The 13,060-nt window shown below is 31.8% G+C and overlaps 7 protein-coding genes and 1 non-coding gene across 8 annotated transcripts; 3 read left to right on the plus strand and 5 right to left on the minus strand.

The window, feature by feature from the left end:
* Positions 1 to 1,041: 1,041 nt before the first annotated feature.
* On the plus strand, positions 1,042 to 3,636 carry TPHA0C02510 (FG-nucleoporin NUP100; the record flags this gene model as incomplete). Its single annotated transcript, XM_003684790.1, has 1 exon — positions 1,042 to 3,636. One exon carries the CDS (start codon positions 1,042 to 1,044, stop codon positions 3,634 to 3,636), a length of 2,595 nt encoding a protein of 864 aa, XP_003684838.1.
* A 273-nt stretch (positions 3,637 to 3,909) lies between these two features.
* IOC4 (Ioc4p) lies at positions 3,910 to 5,268 on the minus strand (the record flags this gene model as incomplete). The annotated part of the gene is made up of 1 exon (XM_003684791.1): positions 3,910 to 5,268. One exon carries the CDS (start codon positions 5,266 to 5,268, stop codon positions 3,910 to 3,912), a length of 1,359 nt encoding a protein of 452 aa, XP_003684839.1.
* Positions 5,269 to 5,693: 425 nt separating this feature from the next.
* TPHA0C02530 (MADS-box domain-containing protein) lies at positions 5,694 to 6,452 on the minus strand (the record flags this gene model as incomplete). Its single annotated transcript, XM_003684792.1, has 1 exon — positions 5,694 to 6,452. The coding sequence occupies one exon, from the start codon at positions 6,450 to 6,452 to the stop codon at positions 5,694 to 5,696; it is 759 nt and encodes a 252-aa protein (XP_003684840.1).
* Positions 6,453 to 8,414: 1,962 nt separating this feature from the next.
* Positions 8,415 to 8,762, minus strand: TPHA0C02540 (uncharacterized protein; the record flags this gene model as incomplete). Its single annotated transcript, XM_003684793.1, has 1 exon — positions 8,415 to 8,762. The coding sequence occupies one exon, from the start codon at positions 8,760 to 8,762 to the stop codon at positions 8,415 to 8,417; it is 348 nt and encodes a 115-aa protein (XP_003684841.1).
* A 253-nt stretch (positions 8,763 to 9,015) lies between these two features.
* TPHA0Ctrna4F lies at positions 9,016 to 9,105 on the minus strand. Its single transcript is given in 2 exon segments — positions 9,016 to 9,052; positions 9,068 to 9,105. It is a non-coding gene; the product is annotated as a tRNA-Phe (tRNA).
* Positions 9,106 to 10,557: 1,452 nt separating this feature from the next.
* Positions 10,558 to 11,016, plus strand: YNK1 (nucleoside diphosphate kinase; the record flags this gene model as incomplete). Its single annotated transcript, XM_003684794.1, has 1 exon — positions 10,558 to 11,016. The coding sequence occupies one exon, from the start codon at positions 10,558 to 10,560 to the stop codon at positions 11,014 to 11,016; it is 459 nt and encodes a 152-aa protein (XP_003684842.1).
* A 336-nt stretch (positions 11,017 to 11,352) lies between these two features.
* On the plus strand, positions 11,353 to 12,375 carry ARA2 (D-arabinose 1-dehydrogenase (NAD(P)(+)) ARA2; the record flags this gene model as incomplete). The annotated part of the gene is made up of 1 exon (XM_003684795.1): positions 11,353 to 12,375. The coding sequence occupies one exon, from the start codon at positions 11,353 to 11,355 to the stop codon at positions 12,373 to 12,375; it is 1,023 nt and encodes a 340-aa protein (XP_003684843.1).
* Positions 12,376 to 12,500: 125 nt separating this feature from the next.
* Positions 12,501 to 13,034, minus strand: TPHA0C02570 (uncharacterized protein; the record flags this gene model as incomplete). The annotated part of the gene is made up of 1 exon (XM_003684796.1): positions 12,501 to 13,034. One exon carries the CDS (start codon positions 13,032 to 13,034, stop codon positions 12,501 to 12,503), a length of 534 nt encoding a protein of 177 aa, XP_003684844.1.
* Positions 13,035 to 13,060: the final 26 nt, after the last annotated feature.

Consider the following 13,060-nt stretch of genomic DNA (forward strand, 5'->3'; position numbering starts at 1 on the left):
AAACCTATATAAATAGAATTAATCTTCTGTTTTTTTATTTCGTGGATTCCATATATCACTCTGTTCCTGAAAACAGTGACTGCTCTAGTTCACATATCCAAACCGTGCAATATACAACACATGACATATAATAATAATATTTCTTTGAACATGAACTCGAATTCTAACTCCGTGAGAACTAATAAAACTGACTTTAAAAGCGATGAAAAAAAATTTAATAAGGAATTAATGCAATCTAAATTATTACACTCGAATGCACACGTACAAAGGTATAATGATGATGATGATGATGATGATGATGATATGCTAGTAGATTTAAGTACTGGCTCGTTAGACGCTGTAAATTTGAAGAACTACAGCCTGATGGTAGAATTAACTGATAGTTTTAATAATAAATTAGGAAAACTAACCTGATTGGCGTTTGTGTTTTTCTCATTTACTAGCATAGCATATATGATGAAGGGTACATACATTATATTTAACATAATCCAACAACGAAGAAAATAATGCATGAGGTTAAAATTCATTTAGTTACCATTTATTTTCTCTATTCTGTTATTCCGTGCAGTTTTTCCCTCCTCACTCCACATTTAATTGTTCATTCATTTGCATCTTTGTATTTATTACAATTCTATAGCTTTATCTATAAGAAAAGAATACATATTATAACTTTAATTATAGCAATAGCCATCAACGTTATTATACCTGGCAATAGCATCACTGTTACGGGTTAAGATTTGAATGTGTCTGTTACCCGGCGGCATCCCCATTCAATACTTCATCAGTGTGTTACGCTGAAGAAAAAATTGAACATGAAATAAAAAAGAAATAAAAATCTTTTTGATCAATATAAAAGTAATATAAATGTGTATATTACTATTTTAAACCAGATTCGTTCTACCTCGTAGGTTGATCAATTGAGTCCAGTCAGTGTATTCACTACTAGTTTATTGAAGAAGCCCTACGAATATTAAAAAACCAGCTCCTATACTTGTTCATTCAAAATCGATTATAAACTAACAAACTGCACACTCATCAATAATGTTTGGTCAAGCTACTAGAGGTGCCTTTTCTAACACCACTCCATTTGGGTCAAATAATACTAATTCTATGTTTGGATCTCAGCAAAACAATGGGTTTAATGGTGCCAACTCAAGTAACAATGCCTTTTCTGGGTTTGGTGGTTTTAATTCTATGAATAACAACAACAACAATAATAATAATAATACTAGCACTGGATCCATGTTTGGTGCTAAGCGAAATAATAATGCATTCGGTCAAACCCAAAATTCTCCGTTTGGTAACGCATCAAATGCGAATAATAACAATTCAGTGGGTGCTTTCGGTCAACAAAATCAATCTTCAACGTTTGGATCAAATAACAATTCTAATGCATTTGGTGGTTCATCTTTTGGTCAAAATAACAACAGCAACCAGCAATCTGGTGGTCTATTTGGACTGAATAACAATGCGACTATGAACAATCAACAATCTGGAGGTTTATACGGTCAGAATAATAATAGTCAGCAACAAGGTGGTTTATTCGGTCAGAATAATAACACTCAGCAGACCGGTGGCTTATTTGGACAACAGAATAATAATAATGCACAATCCGGTGGTTTATTTGGACAAACTAACAGCAGCGCTCAATCTGGTGGCTTATTTGGACAAAACAATAATAATAATGCACAATCTGGTGGTTTATTTGGACAAACTAACAACACTCTTAATAATAATCAACAACAACAGGGAACTTTGTTTGGCCAAAACAATAATAGCCAGCAAAGTAATGGATTATTTGGTCAAAATAACAACAACCAACAATCTGGAGGTTTATTTGGACAAAATAATAATAACAATAATCAGCAGCAAGGTGGTCTATTTGGTCAGAATAACAATGCTAATACTATTTCTAACATGAACAACCAGCAATCTGGTAGTCTGTTTGGCCAAAATAATACATCTTCAAATGCTCAAAGTGGAGGTTTATTTGGAAATAAACCTGCAGGTGGTTTGTTTGGTTCAACACCTTCGCAACCTACTTCATTTGGTAATAATGCTTTAGGTAATACTATGAACCAACCAAAACTCACTAGTGGGTTGTTTGGACAAAATTCAGCCACATCCAATAATCTTTCCGGTGGGCTGTTTGGAAACACAAACGCCTCTAATAACAATAAACCAGGTGGTTTATTTGGGAACACAAATAATTCCAATAACAATCAAGCTGGTGGTTTGTTTGGTAGTTCAGGTGTAAACAATGCAACTAAACCTTCTGGAGGATTGTTTGGTTCATCTACGACTACCTCAAATACTACAAATCAACTGGGTGGCTTCTTTGGTGCAAAACCAGCAACCCCAGCTGTAACTTTATATGGTAATAACTCAACCAATACTAACACAGCCGGTTTAAATTCTACACCTGCTTCCGGAGGATTATTTGGTGGTCAAAACCAAAATACTGCTTCCACTAATATTGGCACCGGTCTTTTTGGGAATTCTAATACATTGGCCACAGGAACTCCAACGACTACTACGGGTTCAATAGGTGGCTCCACATTAAATACAAATACTGGTTTGTTTTCTTCTGGCGCAAATACATTACAACAAAACACTGCCCAACCTGCTCCTAATGCTCAATCGATGATGACCGCACAAAATGTTGAATCTTTGGACATAAATGCTACAAAAGAATTATTTGCCAGAGTATCTGTTCCTGCATCAATCACTAAACCTACTAAACCAAATATTACCAAAATCAATGCGAATATGAAATTGAAAATTGATATGACCTCTGCTTATAGATCAGCCCCAAAACCTTTGTTCTCCACAAAAAGTTTACTTGATAAACAACTTGTGAAGAGTGACAAAAGTCACAGTAAGAGTTTCCCCGATACTAATTCAAATGGTTTTGATGTAGCTACCGAACGGTCATTAATAGATACAACCAAATTATTTTTCAATCCTGATAGAGTTAATTTTAAATCAATTATTAGTTCTAAAAAGAAACCTAAAGATATCATGATTAAAACTGAAAAGGTACAAATAACTAACTCGATTGAGGAATCGTCTGAGACAAAATTAATAGAACTTACAAATAATGTTAGTGGTAAACCTGCACAAAATGATAATGATGAAACAACAGTGGCAATTATTAAACCTCAAGGCATTATAAGCGATGATATTTCATTTATGGGCAATGGCTATTATTTAACTCCGTCAATTGAAACGCTTTCCTCTAATTCATTGTTACAGTTGAGAAGCGTTAAAAACTTAATCATTGGACATAAATCATATGGTAAAATTGAATTTTTGAAACCGGTAGACTTGACAAATGTCTCTCTCTCAGCATTATGCGATTCAATTGTAGTTTTTTCTCCCAGAACATGTGCTCTCTATCCTCTGTCGTCTCATAAACCACAACCCTCTGAAGGTTTAAATATTAAGGCACGCATTACATTATACAATTGTTTTCCAATTGATAAGTCCACTAGAACGCCTATAACGGACCCTACACATCCATTAGTAGTAAGGCATATTCAAAAGTTAAAAGAAAATGTAGAAGCTTCCACTTTTGAAAGCTATGACCCGGTGACTGGTACATATGTTTTTGTAACTGATCAGCCAGTCAAATGAGAACAAGTAGGTGTTTTCTAATAATAATACAAAAGCATTATAGATCAATTTTTTGCATAAACATAAATTCTACTTACTTTGATTATATAGTTTAATATGTTTAATAAAGATAATCGCATTTGAGTATAATATTTATTATTTACTTATTTATTGCTGGCAATTTAATTGGGAAGGGAAGTCAAAGATAATTGTGTTGTATAAAAGTGTTCACAATTATAGGTAATAAGTATTAATTTTATATTCTATAAAATATGCTTAGTTTTAATTAATAGATTACTCTGATTTTATACTTTCAGTTGTTACACTACCTTCAACTGGTTCAGTAACTTCATCTATAACTTTAGAAGATTCGAATTGCAAGTTCCAAGGTTCAGTGTCTATTATTAAATCAGCTTTGTAGATAACCCTAAAAATATTATTCAAATCTTTTAATAAATTCCATTTTTTCAATTGTTCAAATTGTAGGTTAATTAAAATTCTAAAATTGGAAAGAAACTCGTTATTCGATTGAAAAATTGAAATGAACTCATCATTTCTAGTATTATACTGTAAGGCCAATTGCAATTCATCTATAAGTACTTCATAATCCTGTATAGTAGTTGAACAACCAACCGTTGCATCATCAGGGTTCGGTATCAATATGTCAGTGATTAACTTATTAATTGTACTTAGCTTGTCTGCTATATCAAGACATTTTTCTTTGTGTATCTCCAAGTTTTTCTTTTGAGATAATTTACTGACTAATTTATTTTCATGTTGTGATATTGATAAGTCTTGAGGGCCTAGTCCTACTAGAGACCAATCCTCATCTGTGTCATAATTATATTTTTCAAGTTCTGGTTGTACCTTTTTCTGCTTATCTTTGTTTTTACTCTTTGTTTGCTTTTTGGATACCACTGGAGTTTCTTCTAGCATCATTTTTTCTTCATCTTTGGTATCTTCGTTCACTTTTGCTCTGTTGGATCTAGTATTACGTTTTTTCTTTGCCTCTTCTATTTCTTCTTGTTTTCTCTTTGCAGATACTCTTGAAGATACTCGAGTTGGATTTTTCTCTTTGGAGGCTCCTTTCTTTCTACTTTTTGAACTCGATGTCTCTGTTGTATATTCTTCCTCTTCTTCTTCGTCTACTTCGTCTATATATTCGTCTTCTTCTGGCTTCCCGTAAGATCCATATTCCACAAATTCCATTACATCGATGTTTTGTGAACCTTTACTTGCCATTTCATAAGCCGGTATCAGTTTTTTATTTATCCTTCTCTTAGTTTTTTCTGTTTTCAACCAATCTTTACATTCGTCTACTGTTAACAAATGGAAATCTACAGGTTTAACCCAATAATAAGTATCATCGCATAAAAACTTCACACAATATAATTTTTTAACAGTTTTGAATTTTTGGAACTTTAATAAACTTGAATATATTATATAATCATCTTCATCAGATTCTTCACCTTGCTCGTCATGTTCATCAATTGAATTTGCATCATTATTTGAATTCGAAGTCATTTTCATTCTATTACGTAAAACAGCCTCAGGTATAAGTTCATTTGGTATAATCATTGCAGGCCAGGCGGAAAAACCTTTTACCTTTGCCAAAACAATATCAGTTGGTTGATAAAGATATTCTGTAGACATTCTTAGACAATGGTGCTATGTAACCTATATTAGCGATTATTCAAAAATCAAAAAGGATAAGCAAACTAATTCTAGTAAACCCAAGAACTACTTAGCAGATGGACCCTAAACTTATATATATATTACTCTATTAAAATTTAATGTTTATTGTTTAAAAGATATTTGTGAATATTGTTTGAGCTTTTCTTATCTGAATGTTACAATTCGCGTAAATTATTTTATAGGCTGTGTGATAGGGAAAAAAATACAAAGTCTGGGTAAACTTAATTGTGTGTAAGAATTCAATATAAATAGTACTAACGATATGTATAACCTTCAACCTTGAGCTTTGAATATAATTAAATATGCGTACGTTAATAAGAATGAACTGAATATATTAAATATCTACAATATTAACGTTTATAAATTACATGTTGATTTAGTATTTAATAATTAGTTTGTTGGGTTTCCTGGAAATATTGCTGGTAAACAGAATTTTGTTGTTGCTGTTGTTGAGTTGGATTTTGCGCTTGATAATATTGATTATTTGGAATTGGAGGTTGGATGTTTACATTACTGAAAGGAACTTGTTTCAAAGGTTGCTGTATTTGTTGTACAGACATGTAGTTTGCACTATTGTTATTATTCAGTATACCGCTATGTTGTTGCTGTGGTGGAGGTGGATGTTGTTGATGCTGTTGCAATTGCGGTGGTTGTTGTTGCATTTGCGGAGATTGTTGTTGCTTCTGCTGTTGATCCTGTTGTAATTGTTGTTGCTGTTGTTGCTGTTGTTGTTGCTGGATTAATGAACCTGCATTATTACCATTTTCGTGTTTATTTGTTTCTTCTTCTTCTTCTTCTTCCTCATCAGGAGCATTTAAACAAGCTTGAATTAAATTCCTACCTTCTTGTTGTGTGACAATTGGCTCAAACTTTGGCGTACTGAAAGTATACACCAAACCGGTTTCCGATACGACCAATAATAAAACTTGTGTACCTGTTAAAACTGATAATTCAAAAGCTTTCTTCATGATACCATGTTTCCTCTTAGAGAATGTAACATGACGTCTTGTTTTATTTTCAATGAATTTAATTTCAATTTTTCTTCTTTCTTTAGCAGTAGAACCAGTAGATGAAGGTGACAATAAAGAACTGTCCTTACTATCAGTTTTGAGATCTAATTTATGGTCTTCACTATCAGACATTTTTTGATATTGTTATTTATGTTGTTGTTGTTGTTTTGCACCTAATGTGAACTTAAAATAAAAATATTGTTATCAACTTTTTTAGAAGGGGAGGGATATTAAATTGGGAATTTACTAAATAATATACTATATATATATATATATATATATATATATGGTATTCAATTAGTATATGAACAAAAATATAATTCCTGATTAACACACAAACTGCAAAGAAAAAAAAATCAAATATATATAAATATTGTAATGCTATTAAAGTTACTTCAATATTGAAAAATTCTAATATCTACTTCTTTGCCGGTTAGTTTTCGATAAATTTTTTTTCTGTAAAATTCTTATGAACTAAAGGAATTAAATTTAAAAGGCTTGTTAAGAATAAACATGAGTTTAATTGTAAGCAATTAAGAAAAAAAGTTAAGATAACGTGTAACTAAAGAGAAGGTTAGACATACGAATAAAGAAAGTAAAGAAATTTAAAAAGTTTCCTCTTAAATAAACAAGAAATGATTCCTCTAATCATATAAACAGTTTTATTTAAAAATGAAAAGTAATCATCTAAATATTATTCTCTATCCTTTATAAATAAAATAATGCATTTACAATTTATAACCTTATTAACCGAGATGTTTTCTATCTTTTACCATGAGGGAAACTAAGGTTTATTTGTTGTTTCTTGTTTCTTGTTTCTTGATATTCTTGTCTACTAGGTTGTTTGTTAGTCTGTGAATACTGTAGTAATGAGCTAAAAAAAAAAGAATTTCAGTTATACAATTGTTACTTATTATTTATTCCTTATTGACTACATTATTTATTCATTTCTTATTGGAAAACTTTTACACATTAATGTAAAGTAAACTAAATAGTAAAAGAGAGAAAGAGACACCGGAATCGTTAACTTAATAGACATGAGAAAGATTTCGATAATTTAAATCATAGTACTAAATCTGTTTCGTTCATTTGTGTATGTGTGTCTATGTTTTTGGTTTTCGTTTTTTGCATTAAAAATATCGCATAATTGGTTAAAGATACGTAAGAGATTTTATTTATTTTATGTGATAGAAATTGGAAATAGTAATAGATATACGTATACATAGATATTTAAATGGAATAATGAAAAAGCTGGTGGAACCTGTTTGTTTCTTTGTCTGTTTGTTTTGCTTTATTTTACTTCATTATGTTTTTACTAAAACGAATATAACTACCGTTTTAACAATAAATGTCCCTCTTCCGTATGCTTGTGCCCTCTCTCTCTATGTGAATCTCAGTAAATGTGTTTGTAGTATATTATATCCGTGTGATATATTCATTTAAACATTAACAGTGCTAGTGCGGACAGTGGTGTCCACGCACACAACGTTAGCTCTAGCGCTTCCTATGTCTTATATGGTTACTAACTTGATATTATGAGGTTAGATGCCATTTTTAGCGTATTATGTTCTTGTGGTGTATAATTGGTGTTCCTATTTCATTATTGTCAGCTATTTTTTGATGAAAAACTCTCTCTCTCCGGTTGTTTCGTGATCTGACTCTATAGTAGTTCAAATTGAGCTATTCAAAGAAGATTCATCAAAAACTTGAACGTAAAATTTATAATGTCTATTCCTTCTAGTGATTAATTAATTAAAATTAAAACAGAATGGATAATATCTATTATTTCACGTAGAGAGAAAGGGATATTGCTAATAATTTGCTGCTACAACTTTTTCAATGGGACATACAGGAGACTATCTATTAGTTATTATCACTTTGCTTATTTATTCCGTTGACTAATTTTGATGAAAATAATATTAAGATAATATTCCTCCAGAATTAAAGTGTCTGGATTTAATATTTAATTTATGAGCAGATGCATACTAATATAGTTGAATTTTTTGAAATGGGCCCAAGGTATATTTCAGACACCTTTACTTTTGAACTGTACTTCATCTTATTGTTCTGAGTTTTTTTTGAGGTTACGTGTTTTTAATGATTTCGAATCTTAAATCTCCAGTTGCAAAATCTACACATCTCGAGATGATGCTTTTTTGTTTCTATAGCTTTAGGGCTTTCTTCTTGTAAACATTTCCGAATTAATTTTTGACCTTCATTACAGTTGACAAAGTTACGTAACTTTGGAGATGAAAAAAAATAGACATAGTCATCATTGATCGATGAAATTAGTAACAGGATATTGACACCAGTGATCAATGACAATTCATAACTTTTCTTCATCAAGCCAACTCTACGTGTATTATAAGTCAACCTCCGTTTAGTTTTATTGACTATAAAATCAATCTTAATCTTTTTATTTTTAGTTTTATGGTCAGTCATTTTTGATGATTTTACTGATAGAAATGTGTATGTCCTTTCAGATCACTGTGCATATTTAAGTATAATACGACAAGGCTGTCATTTACCATAATAGGACACAACTAACCTTTTCTATTACTTCTTAAATGATGTAGTTATATATATATATATATTATAAAAAGTTAATATGATTAGCTTGAGTACCTTGCATTTTTTAAACTACTTCCATTTAAGAGTAACAAACAATAAAATTGTTCACATAATTTAAAAAATGTGCGATTTCTGTGGATCGAACACAGGACCTCCAGATAACTTGACCGAAGTATTCTTCAGTCTGGCGCTCTCCCAACTGAGCTAAAACCGCTTATTTTCTTAAGAAAACACAAAATATCACAGCAGCCTCAGAATCATGCTATTATTATTGAGAGTATACATAAATAAGTTGAACTTAACGACCTGCTAAAATGGCGAATAGGGCAGTAAACCTCTATTAGGAAGTTTCAAAACCAATTGTAGTGTCGTATGTAATGGCGGTTGTCAGAACTTGGTTATTTATAATTAAGAAGGAGTTAAAGTATCATCGATGTATTATAAGTAAAGACGGATTATAATCAATAATAGTTAAACCTCTGAAACGTTGACCCTATTAATCTTTAATTCAGATTACTCGACGAAGAAAACGCACTTAGAAAAGGAGTAGAATGTCTACAACACTCAATTGATAGTTCCTAGTCACTGCATGTCAGTATATAATTTACCTAATAAGAAGAAAACAATCGGATAATAAGTTATTGTCTATGCATCATCGTCAATAGCAACACTACCGAATTATACACTACTCCAGTCGAAGACAAGAATATTGATCAAGTGACCAAATATAAGATTGATTTGTTATGTTAGTTACTCTAGAGTGATTTATATTGGAAACGTCAATCATTCAAATAAGTAGTTATAAGAAATTCCATAATCCTTTTTATGGAAAGTATTGTTGCAAATCCGGAATAACGAATTCCTGCAAGGATGTCATGATATTATTCTACTCTCCAAATGGTTTTGTAGAGCCTTCAATATGTGGTATCTGTTCAACTAAACACAACTGTTGGGTTGGACTGAAAGGTAAATGAAATAAAACTATGAACGCAACTATCGAGCAATTCAGTTTCCTTGTTACTGAAATGATCAATTGGTTCTATTTTAAGCAAATCTTTTATGTAGATCCACGGGGAAGTAATTGCATTATTCATAAACGCAAATAGATTGCAGCAAATTGAAATAAGCTAGTTGTCCATTGATTTGATTAGGATCTTTACAAACTATAGTTCTCGCAATTATAACTTTCCAGTAACCTTCACATTAAAGTTTCTACCAAGATATATTCGGTATGGCTCGTATGCTACAATAATTTTAATCGTTATGTTATGGTATAAAAGGAATCATTACAGAAAGTTGTTCAATAAAAATAATTTTAACAATTAATGCATGCACACTTCTTTAAATCTTCCAATCAAATTTCCATATGATCCCTATTTACGCGTTTAATTTCTTGAAATTCCGAACCAACCAAATCGCAATAATTTAACCCAATAACACATTACTTAAATATATTTGATAGAACTGGTGAAATATAATTTTTTAATCTTTAATATATATTATTAATAGTTTTAAACAATGGTTTAATGACTTTTTGAGGTTTCAATTTCCGTTTATGAATTTCCTATCCTAAAAGAACAAACTTACATTAATATAAAAACATTGCCACAGTTGTATTAATTAAGTTCTAATTCTTATATAAACTCAAAAGATCGAAAGAAAGAATATGACCAATACCGAGAGAACTTTTATTGCTATTAAGCCAGATGGCGTTCAAAGAGGTTTAGTTACCAAGATTCTAAATCGTTTTGAGCAGAGAGGTTACAAATTAGTTGCTATTAAAATGTTAAATGCATCTCAAGAATTATTAGATCAACACTACGCGGAACATGTTGGTAAGCCATTCTATCCAAAGATGTCTGCTTTCATGAGATCTGGACCAATTGTTGCCACCGTTTGGGAAGGTAAAGATGCTGTTCAACAAGGTAGAAAATTATTGGGTGCTACTAATCCAGCTGATTCCTTACCAGGTACTATAAGAGGTGATTTTGGTATTGATCTAGGTAGAAACGTCTGTCATGGCAGTGATTCAGTTGAAAGTGCAAACAGAGAAATTAAGTTATGGTTTAAAGCTGAAGAATTAGTTACCTACGAACAATTCCAAGCTAAGTGGATTTATGAATAATTGTATAGTATCTTTGAATATAGCTTTATAGTTTAACTAAAAATAAATTATGTCATCGACAAATTTAAAAGGGATGTTACATTAACATAAAATTAGCCTTCCCTAGCGCATAATTTTATATTTTCTTTTAACTAAAGATATTTAGTCAATTCATTGGTCCACCGGCCCTCATAAACCAAAACATTAAAAATTCAAAAAAATAAAATATTAGATCTCGTTTTTAAAAGAAAAATAGAGAAATTTCAGTTATTATTTTAACATCTACTTTAAGATAAGATATCTGTTCAAAATGATTTTTTTAGTTGTCAAACGGTAGATAATTGAACGGTTTTAAAGATGACAATCCTAGAAAGTCGTCAATGTCATTATATAAAGTCTCATGATGTCAAAAACTTACCTAACCTTATTCTGGGAGGTGCAACATTATCTTCGCAATATAACGATGATCCCAATTCAATTCCGATTGCAGATATGATACGATTTGCGTTTAGGAATGGTATTACTGCTATTGATACTTCTCCATATTATGGAGATAGTGAGATCATATACGGGAAAGCATTAAAATCTATAAAAATCGAATTTCCAAGGGATACATACTTCATTTGTACAAAAGTCGGCAGAATTGGATCGAATGAATTTGATTACAGTGCAAATAATGTGAGAAAGAGTATATTACGTTCTTGCAAAAGATTAAACACGAACTACTTAGATGTGGTTTATTTACATGATGTAGAGTTTACACCATTAGAAGATAGCATTGAAGCATTAACCGAATTGAAGAAGCTCAAAGATGAAGGAATTATTAAAAACTTTGGACTATCGGGATATCCATTAGATTATATTACCAAATTGCTTGATTATGTGCATGATACATGTTCAGATTCAATTGGAGATTTAGATTTGATATTATCTTATTGTAATATGAACCTTCAAAATACAAGGTTACTTCAGTTTGAAGATGCTTTGAGAAAAAACAATATTAAGACAATTTGTAATGCGTCAATTTTAAGTATGTCTCTTCTAAACTCTTTCGAGACAAAACCATTCCATCCTTGTTCAGAGGAATTGAAACAATGTAGTATCCAAAGTGCTAAATACTGTGCTTCGAAGCAAGTTGACTTAGCTGATTTAGCCACCAGGTATGCAATCAGTAAATGGTATAGAAGAGGTCCTACTGTAATTGGAGTATCTGACATAGATGAGTTAAAAGATGCACTAAACAACTACTGGGAAGTGAGAAACAACGATGGTAATTTATCCAAGAAAGACATGGAATTAGTTGACCATATTCAAAAAAAGATATTCAAAGATCATCTGAATGAGAGATGGAAATCTGGGATAGATCATGCAAAGATCTAAATCATTTGAAACAAGCATAAATACGATAGGTACAGTACATTAAAAAAGTCTATATTATTACTTACATATATATATATGTGTATATGTGTGAGACATCCATCATGATTATTCTATAACTGAATAGTTTAATTGTTTAATAAATCATTTGGAGCTTGGCCAGCACCTTGAGCAGCACCAGCACCTTGGGCAGCACCGGCACCTTGAGCAGCACCGGCACCTTGAGCAGCACCGGCACCTTGAGCAGCACCGGCACCTTGGGCAGCACCGGCACCTTGGGCAGCACCAGCACCTTGGGCAGCACCAGCACCTTGAGCAGCACCGGCACCAGCACCTTGAACCGCACTTGAATTTTCCTCTGTAATTTGGCTACCTTGCTTTAAATTTCTAGCTTCTTCATCACTGACTTGTTCAATTTTAGCGTTGTAGTCCTTATAGTACATATTCATGACCATTTTAACTGTGTTATCCAACTCAGTTCTTAAATCCACCGAATTTTCATCACGGAAGGCAATGGACATCATTACGAATAGAGAGAATAAGGCACAGAAATAGACAATGATTTTTTTCATTGGAGTAGTTAGACGAGTGGCACCTGCACCGGAAGCACCATTTTGGTATTTTGGTAATAAATCTCTCTTTCTTCTAATTCCACCTTGCATTCTTCAAAGAACTGGATATATATATA

The sequence above is a fragment of the Tetrapisispora phaffii genome, chromosome 3, assembly GCF_000236905.1.
Source record: "Tetrapisispora phaffii CBS 4417 chromosome 3, complete genome".
NCBI lineage: Eukaryota > Fungi > Ascomycota > Saccharomycetes > Saccharomycetales > Saccharomycetaceae > Tetrapisispora > Tetrapisispora phaffii.